The following is a 15,199-nucleotide window of genomic DNA, read 5'->3' as shown; positions in this document are numbered from 1 at the left end:
GCATCTGATGTAGCGGCAATGCGTCTGCTGTGGCGGCAATGCATCTGCTGTGGAGGCAATGCATCTGCTGTAGCGGTAATGCATCTGCTATAGCGGCAATGCATCTGCTGTAGCGGCATTGCGTCTGCTGCAGTTGAAATGCATCTGCTGTAGCGGCAATGTGGTTGTTGTCGGGGCAATGTGTCTGCTGTAGCGGCAATGTGTCTGCTGCAGCGGCAATGCATGTGCTGTAGCGGCAATGCATCTCCTGTAGCACAAAATTTGTCTGGTGTAGCGGTAAGGCATCTGCTGTAGCACAAAATGCATCTGCTGTAGTGCCAATGCATCTGCTGTAGCACAAAATGCATCTGTTGTAGTGCAAAATGCATCTGTTGTAGCGAAAAATGCATCTGTTGTAGCGACAATGCGTCTGCTGCAGCACAAAATGCGTCTGCTGTGGCACAAAATGCGTCTGCTGTAGCACAAAAATGCGTCTGCTGTAGCGCCAATACATCTGCTGTGACACAAAATGCATCTGCTGTAGCGAAAAATGCATCTGTTGTAGCGACAATGCGTCTGCTGCAGCACAAAATGCGTCTGCTGTGGCACAAAAATGCGTCTGCTGTAGCGCCAATGCATCTGCTGTGACACAAAATGCATCTGCTGTTGCGCCAATGCGTCTGCTGTAGCGCCAATGCATCTGCTGTAACACAAAATGCGTCTGCTGCAGCGGCAATGCATGTGCTGTAGCGGCAATGCATCTCTTGTAGCACAAAATTTGTCTGGTGTAGCGGTAATGCATCTGCTGTAGCGAAACATGCATCTGTTGTAGCGACAATGCGTCTGCTGCAGCACAAAATGCGTCTGCTGTGGCACAAAATGCGTCTGCTGTAGCACAAAAATGCGTCTGCTGTAGCGCCAATGCATCTGCTGTGACACAAAATGCATCTGCTGTTGCGCCAATGCATCTGCTGTAGCGCAAATGCATCTGCTGTAGCACAAAATGCATCTGCTGTAGCACAAAATGCATCTGCTGTAGCGGCAATGCATCTGCTGTAGCACAAAATGCATCTGCTGCAGCACAAAATGCATCTGCTGTGGCACAAAATGCATCTGGTGTAGCACAAAATGCATCTGCTGTAGCACAAAATGCATCTGCTATAGCGCTAATGCATCTGCTGTAGCGGCAATGCATCTGCTGTAGCACAAAATGCATCTGTTGTAGCGACAATGCTTCTGCTGCAGCACAAAATGCGTCTGCTGTGGCACAAAATGCATCTGCTGTAGCACAAAATGCATCTGCTATGGTGCTAATGCATCTGCTGTAGCGCCAATGCATCTGCTGCAGCACAAAATTCATCTGCTGTAGCGGCAATGCATCTGCTGTAGCACAAAATGCATCTGTTGTAGCGACAATGCTTCTGCTGCAGCACAAAATGCATCTGCTGTGGCACAAATTGCATCTGCTGTAGCACAAAATGTGTCTGCTGTAGCACAAAATGTGTCTGCTGTAGCACAAAATGTGTCTGCTGTAGCACAAAATATGTCTGCAGTAGCACAAAATATGTCTGCTGTAGCACAAAATGTGTCTGCTGTAGCGACAATGCGTCTGCTGCAGCACAAAATGCGTCTGCTGTAGCACAAATTGCGTCTGCTGTAGTGCAAAATGCATCTGTTGTAGCGACAATTCGTCTGCTGCAGCACAAAATGCATCTGCTGTGGCACAAATTGCGTCTGCTGTAGCACAAAATGTGTCTGCTGTAGCACAAAATATGTCTGCTGTAGCACAAAATGTGTCTGCTGTAGCACAAAATGCATCTGTTGTAGCGACAATTCGTCTGCTGCAGCACAAAATGCGTCTGCTGTGGCACAAATTGCGTCTTCTGTAGCGCAAAATGCGTCTTCTGTAGCACAAAATGCGTCTTCTGTAGCACAAAATGCATCTGCTGTAGCAGAACGTGTGCCTGCTGTAGCGCAAAATGTGTCTGCTGTAAGTTTAACCACAGTCATAAAAGATAATAAAGGAAATTTTTTTTGACTCTTTGTGTAAAGATTGTTCATCCATTCCTCTCACTGGCGCATGCCAAAGCTGGTGCTCAATCATTTGACCATGCCAACAAAAGTGGCTGCCATAGCTAGGAAGTACCGAGCCGTGTTTGGTTCATATTATATCTGTACAATGAGGTTATTTGGGTTTTCATTCCACCGACTTCGCGCACATCGTTTAATATGAATTGCGAGATATTGTCGCGTCAGTACGCCCCACTAACCATCTTAAAAAGGGGAAAAAACTAAAACACTTAAGTTCATTCAGGGAATGGAAAACTCGCTTTCTCATTTTGTCCAAACTGGTCGTTTTTGTACCTGCAACTCCCTCAAATGTATGTGCCTGTCGCAAACAGGTGAGAAACTTCTGGCCACGTACGAGGCAACGCATCGGCTCGCTTCGGGACGCCTGCTGCAACTGAACGAGATGTACCAGGATTCATTTCAGTGGAACGAGACACGGCACGAAGCCGAGCGGCTCTTGGCCTCCGCGGAGCCGAGGTTGGCTCGGCTAGGCCCGGTCACCACCGAGGTGTCGCTGGCCAAACAGGCAGCAGAACTGAAGGTATTCTATACGTCATTCTCACCAATCATTCGTTCATTGGTCAAAGTTTTATTTCGATGTGCAGTTATCGAGGCTCACAGGAGAGCAGAGTAACAACGGGCAAAGGGTCAGCAGATGCAAAATGGGACATAGGAAAAGCAGTGGGTCGAGAACAGCACGTGCAAGCTTAAATGCATCGCAAATGGTCCCAAAGTTTTTTGTTTTTTTAAAATCATTGTTCAATGTTTTTGGAATAAGAAGAAAACCATTTTGTCAGAACATCACTGCACAATTACTGCATACGGTTCACATATTGTCCGTTCATTTGATTCCCCCTTGATTCCTTCATCCATTATACTTCATTTATCATTCATTTATGCATCCCTTTCCCCCGAATCCGAAGTATATGCATTATACTTCATTTATTTTATGAAAAGGGGACCGAAAAACAACAACAACCACGGTTCCCGAAAAAGGCCAACCCCCGCTTTGTGGGGAAAAATGGCCTCTAAAGGTGGTTTTTTTTTTTTTTATATGCATGAATTTAACAATTCAAATTTATCAGTTCAGTAATTTTTTTTTTCATTCATTTATAGTTGAAGGATCACATTTCTTTTTTTTCTTTTTTTTCATTTTTTTTTTCATTCATTTATAGTTGTAGGATCACATTTCTTTTTTTTCTTTTTTCAAATTTTTTTTTTCATTCATTTATAGTTGTAGGATCGCTAGCGGCTAGGGTGCCAGCTTAGGATCCTAGGATCCTGGGTTCGAATCCCGGTCGATCGCTGAATTAACGCCAGGGGGGTTGACTCAGCCTGTCATCCTTCCGAGGTCGGCTAATTGAGTACCAGTTCACTGGTAATTCCCTGTTTGTAGTAAAAGGCGACAAAAAGGGTTGGCGGCAGGAAGGGCATCCGGCCGTAAAACATTGCTTCAAAAAGGGGACCAAAACAACAACAACCACGGTCCCCGAAAAAGGCCAACCCCCGCTTTGCGGGGAAAAATGGCCTCTAAAGGTGGTTATTTTTTTTTTTATATGCATGAATTTAACAATTCAAATTTATCAGTTCAGTAATTTTTTTTTTCATTCATTTATAGTTGAAGGATCACATTTCTTTTTTTTCTTTTTTTTCATTTTTTTTTTCATTCATTTATAGTTGTAGGATCACATTTCTTTTTTTTCTTTTTTTAAATTTTTTTTTTCATTCATTTATAGTTGTAGGATCGCTAGCGGCTAGGGTGCCGGCTTAGGATCCTAGGATCCTGGGTTCGAATCCCGGTCGATCGCTGAATTAACACCAGGGGGGTTGACTCAGCCTGTCATCCTTCCGAGGTCGGCTAATTGAGTACCAGTTCACTGGTAATTCCCTGTTTGTAGTAAAAGGCGACAAAAAGGGTTGGCGGCAGGAAGGGAATCCGGCCGTAAAACATTGCTTCAAAAAGGGGACCAAAAAAACAACAACCACGGTCCCCGAAAAAGGCCAACCCCCGCTCTGCGGGGAAAAATGGCCTCTAAAGGTGTTTTTTTTCATTCATTTATAGTTGTAGGATCACCTTCTTGGATCAGCAGAGCTAACGGCTGCAAAAGACTTTGTTGACCTGAAGTTGTTTAAATATACTATTGAATGTTTTTAACCATTCGCTCGACTTGCGCTGCATATGATCTGGTCTTGAATGCAAAGCAGGGGTGAATAATGTCTCGGTTGGCAGCAGACTCACTTATTGAACTGTCTTGTCCAAATTTCATTCCCGACAGGTTCTGGTGCCATGTAAAACTGACATTCTGCAGCTTCTCAAGAACATTATCCTTGTGGGTGTGTGTTTATTCGTGTGTGTTCATGAAAAGAAATGTGTTTATATCCAGTAATGCCAGAGGTCCCATCTGAATTTACGTTGTGGATTTTAAATAAGCAATGGCACTTTCACCAAATGAAGTTCTTGGCTTCAGTTGTGCACCGGTAATTAAGAATATCTGCAGTTGCTGGGGTAGAGCACGGGCACGACGGACCAATTGGCCTTCTGTGTCTAACGCATCCTTCAACGGAAATCTTTTGATCACCCTGGTAAACCGTCGGGATGGCAATGAAGTACGGTGGCCAAACCGCTATGCTTGACCCATAATGGGACGTTCTCATTTGTCCAGGGTGATGAATGGTATCAGCTTGAAGGTCTATTCCCGCAAAAGAGAGCACAAGATATTACGCAAGATGATTTATTGCTTTTTATATCATGAAATTACATTGTTTGCATTGCGGTGTATTTTTTACCCTTGATTTGTGATTTGTTACATCGCTGTTTTCAGAACAAAGTAAGAAACAGCATTTGTGTTGCCCTCATTTTTCTTTTTTGCACCGATCACAATTTAAGTTTCCAATGAGGATTTCGTGATTCATCGCATCACAAAACGCGGCCATCGTTCTTGCTCGATATCATCGTCAAGATGATTTAAATTTGTACATTTATTCTTACATATAAATCTGTACTCATGTAACTTTTGGCAAAAATGTTGTGGTTCCCGAGTGAGGTTTGCGTACACCGAGTTAAAGGGCGCATGTTCGCTCAAGGTTATTTGAACCGGCACATTGGATATTTCACTTGGTATCACATTGCAAGTTGTTCTGCTTACGTCTCTCGTTCTGATAAAATGGTGAAAACAAATAAATATTGTCACTAAGCAATGTATGCATAGCATTTTTGGCTTTCACGTAACCCTCTGATGTGTTCAAATTTAGACATTCTTCTGTGCAAAACTAGCTTGGCCACGTCTCCAGAGGAAATGTGTGTGTGTGTGTGTGTGTGTGTGTGTGTGTGTGTGTGTGTGTGTGTGTGTGTGTGTGTGTGTCAATTGGAACAAGATATTTGACTATTGGATTAAACAACTAGTTATTTCCATTGCAATAGGACATATTGCCCCTCTTCCATTTAGATGTTGGTGAAAAACACACACACAAGCATGATGCTGGAGCAGTTTTTTTTTTGTTTTTTTTTTTGTGTACATAATCGAGGCTTGTGAAAGAGCGAACATTTATCACACACACAAATCAAACAGACAAACAACCAAAATATATAAAAAGGGGAACGGTAGACAAGATGGGGAGAGAAGGGGAAGCGCATAAACACAACATTTGTGAGGGACATCGGGAATGTGTGGGAGGGAGAGTACAACTGGGCCAGGAGGATTGTGGAAGTGAAGAGGGTGGATAGAAGGAGAATGGATGAACTGAGGGAGGAGATTGGTGTGCAGTTGAGCTTAACCGGGAGATTGGTGAGATGGGCTGGGCACTTGGTGCTGATGCGGAAAGTTAGAATGGCAAAGACAGCAGATAGGTTGAGGGACAAAGGTAGGAGGAAAAGAGGTATGCAATGGTTGAGATGGGAAGATTGTGTGATGTGTGATGAGGGATATCAGTAAGGTGGGAGAGGGCTTGGGGGGAGGCGGCGTGGGAAGGGGGGGGGTGGGGAGAGGCGCCGTGGGAAAGGGGGGGGGGGGTTGGGAGAAGTATAAACACAAGGACACCAAGGACTTCCAGGAAAGAAGTTGGTATTTCAAAAAAGAGGATTTGGGGTGAAATTAGTGGGGGTAGAAAAGATCAAGGTTTTGGATGGGGGAAAATAAGAGATGGTGGTGAACAGCTGTTTTAAAGACCTGGAGGGAGGAGTGGGATTGAAGGGAGTGGGGAAGTTTGTTCCAGAGGTGGGAGAAAAGAGGAATGAAAGAGTGAAGGTGAGCAGAGAGTCTTGATTTTGGCAGTTTAACCATAAGAGGGTTGCACGCAGATCTTGTGCGACCTTCAGGAATATTTGGGGGACAGAGCCCAGAGAGAGCTGTTGAAGGTTGTTGAACAACAGGTTGTTGAAGTCAGCTCTCAAATGCATCCTCATGTAACATGTTTGACTTTATATGGTCGAGCAAACGAGAAAATATGCACACACACATGGGCACACACTCATACACACAGAAAAACGGAGATGGACACTTTGAGACTTCGTAGGTCTCCATTTCATCTCCTAAAACCCACCCACGTCTGGAGATAGCAGAGAGCAACAGCTTACCAATACACACACATATACGTGCACGCACTCATACATATACACACACACGGAGGTGAATACATCTAGACATGCTTGGACTCCGTTCTACCTTCTGAAATCCACATTTGGAGATACCAACCAATGATACACACACACACACACACACACACACACACACACACACACACACAAACACAAATATAAACACACACAAACATACAAACAAATAAAAACACAAACTTAAACACACCCATAAACACACACAAACATAAACACACACACCTATAAACATGCACACATAAACACACACACACATAAACACACACACATAAACACACACACATAAACACACACACATAAACACACACACATTAACACATTCTCTGTTCCCACCTTTCCCAGTCGAACCCAACTGCTCCTAAACTCTGTGTCCTTCTCTCCTGACAAGGTGGAGGAGTTTTTGTCAAACCTCGACTCTGATTCTGCAACTGGACCAGACGGCATCAGCCCACGGGTCCTAAAATCCTGCTCTGCCGCTCTATCTCACCCTCTCTCTGTTCTTTTCACCCTATCTTTTGCTCAAGGTCATCTGCCAGCATCCTGGAAATCAGCAAACATTACCGCTTTACACAAAAAAGGTGCAAAAACAGATCCTTGCAACTACAGACCAATCAGCCTGCTCCCAATTATCAGCAAAGTCATGGAATCCATCATTGCTTCGGATATGAAATCTTTCCTCTTCTCCAATGGCTTGATCTCTGATCATCAATTTGGTTTCAGACCAGGTCACTCTACTCTGGACATGCTGCTTCTGCTGTCTCAACAATGGATGGAGGTCCTCAATGCCAAACAGGAAATCAGAGCTGTCTCCCTTGCTACCCTCTGATCTGCCAGCTACCCTCTGATGGTTAAACTGCCGAAATCTCGGCTTTCTGCTCACCTTCACTCTTTCATTCCTCTTTTCTCCCGCCTCTGGAACAAACTCCCACACTCCCTTCAATCCCACTCACGTGCTTTCGATACGGTCTGGCACCCAGCTCTGCTCACCAAACTCTCCTCCTATGGTATCCATGGAAATCTCCATGCATGGCTTGCGGACTTCCTCTCTGGTCGTAGTCAACGTGTGGCCCTGAATGGATTTCTCTCATCTCCCCTTCCTGTTCAGGCTGGAGTTCCCCAAGGCAGTGTGCTGGGCCCTGTGCTTTTTCTGGTCTTTATCAATGATCTCTCCGACTCTCTGGAAAATCCTCTCTATCTCTTTGCTGATGACTCCACTCTCTCCCGCTCCATTCCTCTTCCCTCAGATCGGCAGTCTGCAGCCTCCTCACTCTCTGAAGACCTGGACAAAATCACAGACTGGTCAAACAAGTGGAACATGTCTTTCAATCCTGACAAATCTCACTCTCTTACTATGTCTCTCCGAAAAGATCGACTGGACAACCCTCCCATCTACTTTCTCAACAATCCTCTCCAAGAAGTTCTGTCGCTCAAGCTTTTGGGTCTCACTATCTGCCATGATCTTTCTTGGGAAAACCACATTTCCAAGCTGGCCTCCAAAGCCAGTCGCCGACTGGGCATCCTCCGTCGTGCGAAGTCCTTCCTCGGCACACCTGAGCTCCTCACCTCATACAAGGCTTTCATCCGCAGCTCAATGGAATACTGTTCTCCCCTATGGGCTGGTGCTCCTGCCTCACATCTGGCTCGGCTTCACGCTGTTGAATCCAAAGCTTTCAAAAGCATTGGAATCTCCCGTGATGAAGCTACCTCTGAGGGCCTTTCACTCACTCACCGCAGGCAGGTAGGTGGTCTTTCTGTCTTCTACCGACTCCTCTCCGGCCTTGCTCCCCCAGCTCTCTCTGTGCTCTGTCCCCCAAATATTCCTACAGGTCGCACAAGATCTGCCAGCTACCCTCTGATGGTTAAACTGCCGAAATCTCGGCTTTCTGCTCACCTTCACTCTTTCATTCCTCTTTTCTCCCGCCTCTGGAACAAACTCCCACACTCCCTTCAATCCCACTCCTCCCTCCAGGTCTTTAAAACAGCTGTTCACCACCATCTCTTATCTTCCCCCATCCAAAACCTTGATCTTTTCTACCCCCACTAATTCACCCCAGATCCACCTTGTTTGAAATTCCAACTTCTTTCCTGGAAGTCCTGGCAGTGTCCATATGTTTATACCTCTCCCACCCCTCCCCCCCCTTCACATGCCTCCCCCCCAAAGCCCTCTCCCTCCCACAGATCTCTCGATGTCTCCATGTCTCTCGGTCCCTGCTGTCAAATGTTGTGTTTGTGTCCTTCCCCCTCTCTCCCCATCTTGTCTACCGCTCCCGATGTTATTTGTTTTATGTGTCTGTTTGTCTTTCTGTGTGATTAATGTTCGCTCTTTCACGAGCCTCGATCTTGTATACAAAAAAAACCAAAAGAAAACAAAAAACACACACACACACATAAACACACACATAAACACACACACGTACACATACACACACATACACACACATAAACACACACACATACACATATTACCACATATAAACACATACACACACATAAACACACACACACATACACATATAAACACACACACATACACATATGCACATATAAACACATACACACACATACACACACATAAACACACACACATACACATATGCACATATAAACACATACACACATACACACACATAAACACACACACATACACACACATAAACACACACACATACACACATGCACATATAAACACATTCATACACACACACACACACACACACACACACAAACACACAAACACATAAAAACACAAACATAAACACACACATAAACGCACACACATACACAAATAAACACACACAGATACACACACACGCGCATAACTACACACACATAAACACACGCATATACACATAAACACACACACATAACCACACACATAACCACACACGCATAAACACACACACATAAACACACACACACACACACACACACACACGTTATTATTATTATTAATTTTGCATACAACATCGAGGCTCGTGTAAACAACACACAACAACATGCATTTTAAGGCCATTTTCCCTGCTAGAGCGGGGGTTAGCCTTGCGGTTCCCATGACGATCTTCTCCATTTTGCCCTATTCTCTGCATCTCTCCTTGTTAACCCCCTTGCCCGCATTTCTTCTTCCACCATCTTTAGCCAAGTCTTTCTCGGTCTTCTCCGTCCTCTACTTCCTTCTACATGTATTTCCATCACTCTTCTCAACCAGTCACTTTCATCCTTCCTCAACACATGACCAAACCATCTCAACCTGTTTCTCTTCACAGCATCAATCACAGGCTCTATTCCCATCATCTTTCACAATTCATCATTTGTCTTCCTCTCTCTCAACGATAATCCGCACATCCACCGAACCATTCGCATTTCCACCCTTTCCAGCCTTCGTTGCTGCTCTACATTCATGACCCATGTCTCGCTCCCATAAATCATAACACTTCTCACACATGCAGCATACACCTTTCCCTTCAGCTTCAACGACACTCCCCTCCTCATCAGCACGCCACTCAGTTCCCGAAACTTCTTCCTTGCACATCTCACTCCAGCAACCGTTGCCGAGTCTGATCCACCTTCTCCATTCAGCATGTCTCCGAGGTAGCAAAATGTTTTCACACCTTCCAGCTTCACGCCGTCTCCGAGATCCAAGTCAACATTTCCTCCATCTGCAGCTCCCTCTGTGCACACCTAACATTTGAATGTAGCTGCCACACTGGTTAATGACCCTCTCAGACCACTGCCTTTTTGATGAACCCACTCAGCGCACATTGTACATTGAATGGAGTTCACTCCGACACCCTTCCTGCACACAGCACATGGCCACTTCCCAGTTCTTTCCACCTCATCACATGCTTTACCACTCGCCATCACCTTCGTCTTTCCGATATTCACCTGAGACCTTTTGTCTCCATACATTCCTTCCACTTGTTCATCTTTTCCTTCAGTCCATCCATACTTTCCGCAATCAACACCAGATCATCTGCATACAACAACTCCCATGGTAAACCCTCCTTTACGTTCTGAGCCAGCACCTCCATCACAGCTACAAATAGTAGTGGACTTAGTACCGACCCCTGATGCACTCCCACCTTCACCTCAAACTCACCACTGTTCCCGTCCTTCATCCTTACAGCTGCGTGTACTCTTTTGTACATTGCCATCACTACTCTGATCAACCATTCCTCCACTCCTAACTTCCTCAATGCCCATGTCAATACTTCGCGTGGAACCCGATCGAATGCTTTCTCCAGATCAACAAACCCAAGAAACAACTTCCTCCTCTTCTCCATGTACTTCTCCTGCAACTGCCTCACAATAAAGAGCGCGTCTGTCGTTCCTCTTTCTGGCATAAATCCAAACTGCATTTCGTTGATCTTCACCTTCTTCCTTATCCTCCTCTCCAACACCCTTTCCAATACCTTCATTCCATGCTCCAATAACTTCATCGCTCGGTACGAACCACACTCCAGAGGGTCACCTTTCCCCTTGTATAGAGGGACGAGGGTACTCAGTTCCCAATCCACTGGAATGCGGCCTTCTTTCACCACCAGATTACAGATCTCTGTCATTCTCTTCACACCCCAACTTCCTGATGCCTTCAACATATCTCCCACAACTCCCGTTGGCCCTCCCGCTTTTCTGCTCTTCATTGCTTTTATCGCTTCCTCAACTTCCTGCTCAGTTATCTTTTCTGCCGGTCCTAAAACTGGGTTACTCTCTATGTTGCCATCCCATTCATTCTCTGTATTCAACAGCATTTCCATGTATCTTTTCCATCTTCCTTTAATTCCATCTGGGTCCACAACGATTTGTCCCACTTTATCCTTCAAGCAACTCACCCCCATCACATCACACCTCTCTTTCGCTATCTGCTTTGCAATCCTCAATACCGCTCTCTGAACCTCTTCCGAATCCAAGCGTTCTCCGAACATTTTCCTACATGCCTCCTGCGCCTTTGCTACCTCTTTCTTTGCAGCCTTCTTGGCTGCCTTATAACTTTCATGCTCTGCTTTTTCTGCTCCCGTACCCTTCGCCTTCTGCCACTCCTTGAACTTCTTCCCCTTCTCGTCAATCCTCTTTCTAACTTCATTATCCCACCACCATGTTTCCGAGTGCCTCGGTGGTCCTTTTGTCCATCCACATACCTCACCAACGTCTCCCAACAGACTATCTTTCATTGACATCCAACCACTTTCAAGCTCAACCACATCATCCTCTACCATACTCAGCCTCTCTTTTAATGCCTCCCTTACTGTCACCTCTTTCAACCTCCACACCTTCATTCTCGGTTGGTACTTCACCCGCAGAGCTCTCCTCGCACCTTTCACCCTTGTCTCGCAGACAACTAAGTGGTGCTGTGAAACAGCCTCCTCCCCCGGGATCACCTTTGTGTCCTGGAGGTGCACCCTATCTCGCCTACGCACCAGCGGGTAGTCAACGGTTGTCATCGACCCACCTGATGTGTATGTAACAAGCTTACTTTCCTCTTCCTGGAACTGAGTATTACAAATCAACAAATCAGCTCCATCAGCAAACTCCAAAATCCTTTCACCTTCTCCATTTCTTACACCATATCCGTAACCCCCATTAACTCCCTCAAAACCGTCCATACTCCTTCCCACATGTCCATTTAGGTCTCCTCCTACCACAACAACTTCCTCTTTTTCACGTTTAAGGCTCGTGTAAGAGCTAACATTAATGACAAAAAAATGAAATGAGACATAATAAAGACATATAAAGACATATAAGACATAATAAAGGGAGCAGGAGACAAGATGTGGAGAGAGGGGGAAGCACACAAGTACATCATTTGAGAGCAGGGACATCGGGAGATCTGTGGGAGGGAGAGGGCTTGGGGGGAGGAGGCGTGGGAAGGGGTGGGGGGAATGGAGAGGTAAAAACCACATGGACACAGCTAGGACTTCCAGAAAAGAAGTTTTAATTTCAGAAAAGTGGATCTGGGGTGAATTAACGGGGGTAGAAAAGATCAAGGTTTTGGATGGGGGAAGATAAGAGATGGTGGTGAACAGCTGTTTTAAAGACCTGGAGGGAGGAGTGGGATTGAAGAAAGTAAGGCAGTTTGTGCCAGAGGTGGCAGAAAAGAGGAATGAAAGAGTGAAAGTGAGCAGAGAGTCTTGATTTTGGCAGTTTCACCAGAAGAGGGTTGCAGGCAGATCTTGTGCGACCTGTAGAAGTATTTGGGGGACAGAGCACCGACAGGGCTGGGGAGCTATGCTAGAGAGGAGTCGATAGAAGACAGAAAGTCCACCAACCTGCCTGCGGTGATTGAGTAAAAGGCCCTAAGAGTTAACTTCATCGCGGGAGATTCCATTGATTCTGAAAGCTTTGGTTTCAACAGCGTGAAGCCGAGCTAGGTGTGAGGCAGGAGCACCAGCCCAGAGGGGAGAGCAGTATTCCATTGAGATGTGGATGAAAGCCTTGCATGTGGTGAGGAGCTCAGGTGTGCCAAGGAAGGACTTCGTACGATGGAGGATGCCCAGTCGGCGACTGGCTTTGGAGGCCAGCTTGGAAATGTGGATTTCCCAAAAAAGTTGATGGCAGATTGTAAGACGCAAGAGCTTGAGTGACAGAACTTCTTGGAGAGGAATGTTGAGAAAGTAGATGGGAGGGTTGGCCATACTGTCTTTTCGGAGAGACATAGTAAGAGTGTGGGATTTGTCAGGATTGAAAGACATGTTCGACTTGTTTGACCAGTCTGTGATTTTGTCCAGGTCTGCAGAGAGTGAGGAGGCTGCCGACTGCCAATCAGAGGGATGAGGTATGGAGCGGCAGAGAGTTGAGTCATCAGCAAAGAGATAGAGAGGATTTTCCAGAGAGTCGGATAGATCATTGATGAAGACCAGAAAAATCACAGGGCCCAGAACACTGCCTTGGGGAACTCCAGCCTGAACAGGAAGGGGAGATTAGAGAAATCCATTCAGGGCCACACGTTGACTACGACCACAGAGGAAGTCCGCAAGCCATGCTTGGAGATTTCCATGGATACTATAGGAGGAGAGTTTGGTGAGCAGAGGCAGACCATATCGAAGGCATATGATATGTCAAGGGAGACAGCTCTAATTTCCTGTTTGACATAGAGGACCTCCATCCATTGTTGAGACAACAGAAGCAGCATGTCCAGAGCAGAGTGACCTGTTCTGAATCCAAATTGATGATCGGAGATCAAGCCATTGGAGAAGAGGAAGGATTTCATATCCGAAGCAATGATGGATTCCAAGACTTTGCTGATAATTGGGAGCAAGCTGAATGGTCTGTAGTTGCAAGGATCTGTTTTTGCACCTTTCTTGTGTAAAGCGATGATGTTGGCAGATTTCCAAGCAGATGGCAGATGACCTTGAGGAAAAGAGAGGGTGAAGAGAACAGAGAGAGGGTGAGATAGAGTGGAAGAGCAGGATTTTAGGACCCGTGGGCTGATGCCGTCTGGTCCAGTTGCAGAAACCGAGTTGAGGAATGACAGAAACTTCTCCACCTTATCAGGAGAGAAGGACAAAGAGTCCAGGAACAAAAGTCCAGCACACAGAGTCCACATGCACATATAAACATACACATACATACACACACACACGCACACACGCACACACACGCACACACACACACACACACACACACACACACACACACACACAGTGCATTCAGAAAGTATTCAGACCCTTTCACTTTTTTCCCATTTTGTTATGTTGCAGCCGTATGCTGAAATCGTTTAAATTCATTTTTTCCCTCATCAATCTACACTCAATATCCCATAATGACAAAGAGAAAACAGGATTTTAGAAAGTTTTGCAAATTTATTAAAAAGAAAAAACTGAAATATCACATTTACATAAGTATTCATACCCTTAACTCAGTACTTAGTTGAAGCACCTTTGGCAGCGATTACAGCTTCGAGTCTTCTTGGGAATGACGCGACAAGCTTTGCACTCCTGGATTTGGGGATTTTCTGCCATTCTTCTCTGCAGATCCTCTCAAGCTCTGTCAGGTTGGATGGGGACTGTCGGTGGACAGCCATTTTCAGGTCTCTCCAGAGATGTTCGATTGCGTTCAAGTCAGGGCTCTGGCTGGCTACTCAAGGACCTTCACAGAGTTGTCCCTAAGCCACTCCTGCATTGTCTTGGCTGTGTGCTGCGGGTCATTGTCCTGTTGGAGGGTGAACCTTCGGCCCAGTCTGAGGTCCTGAGCGCTCTGTTTCAGGTTTTCATTAAGGATATCTCTGTACTTTGCTCCGTTCATTGTTCCCTCGACCTTGACCAGTCCCCCAGTCCCTGCTGCTGAAAAACACCCCCACAGCATGATGCTGCCACCACCATGCTTCACCGTTGGGATGGTATTGGGCAGGTGATGAGCAGTGCCTGGTTTCCTCCAGACATGACGCTTACAATTGAGGCCAAACAGTTCAATCTTGGTTTCATCAGACCACAGAATCTTGTTTCTCACAGTCTGAGAGTCCTTTAGGTGCTTTTTTGCAAACTCCAAGCGGGCTTTCATGTGTCTTTCACCGAGGAGAGGCTTCCGTCTGGCCACTTTGCCATA

General features: G+C 45.7%; 1 protein-coding gene across 10 annotated transcripts in view; it reads left to right on the top strand.

Moving 5' to 3' along the window:
* Positions 1 to 15,199, top strand: part of LOC137439963 (dystrophin) — a 1,283,433-nt gene that overhangs the window by 1,043,098 nt on the left and 225,136 nt on the right. For all 10 annotated transcript variants that reach the window (XM_078768445.1, XM_078768443.1, XM_078768444.1 and 7 more), the window contains one exon: positions 2,382 to 2,590. In XM_078768445.1, coding sequence (XP_078624571.1) covers positions 2,382 to 2,590 — 209 coding nt within the window. The remainder of the gene's footprint in view (positions 1 to 2,381; positions 2,591 to 15,199) is intronic.

The sequence above is a fragment of the Myxine glutinosa genome, chromosome 14, assembly GCF_964187855.1.
Source record: "Myxine glutinosa chromosome 14, kmMyxGlut1.1, whole genome shotgun sequence".
NCBI classification, from domain to species: Eukaryota; Metazoa; Chordata; class Myxini; order Myxiniformes; family Myxinidae; genus Myxine; species Myxine glutinosa.
Note: the sequence above shows the minus strand (reverse complement) of the source record. Positions and strands in the feature narration are given on the sequence as shown.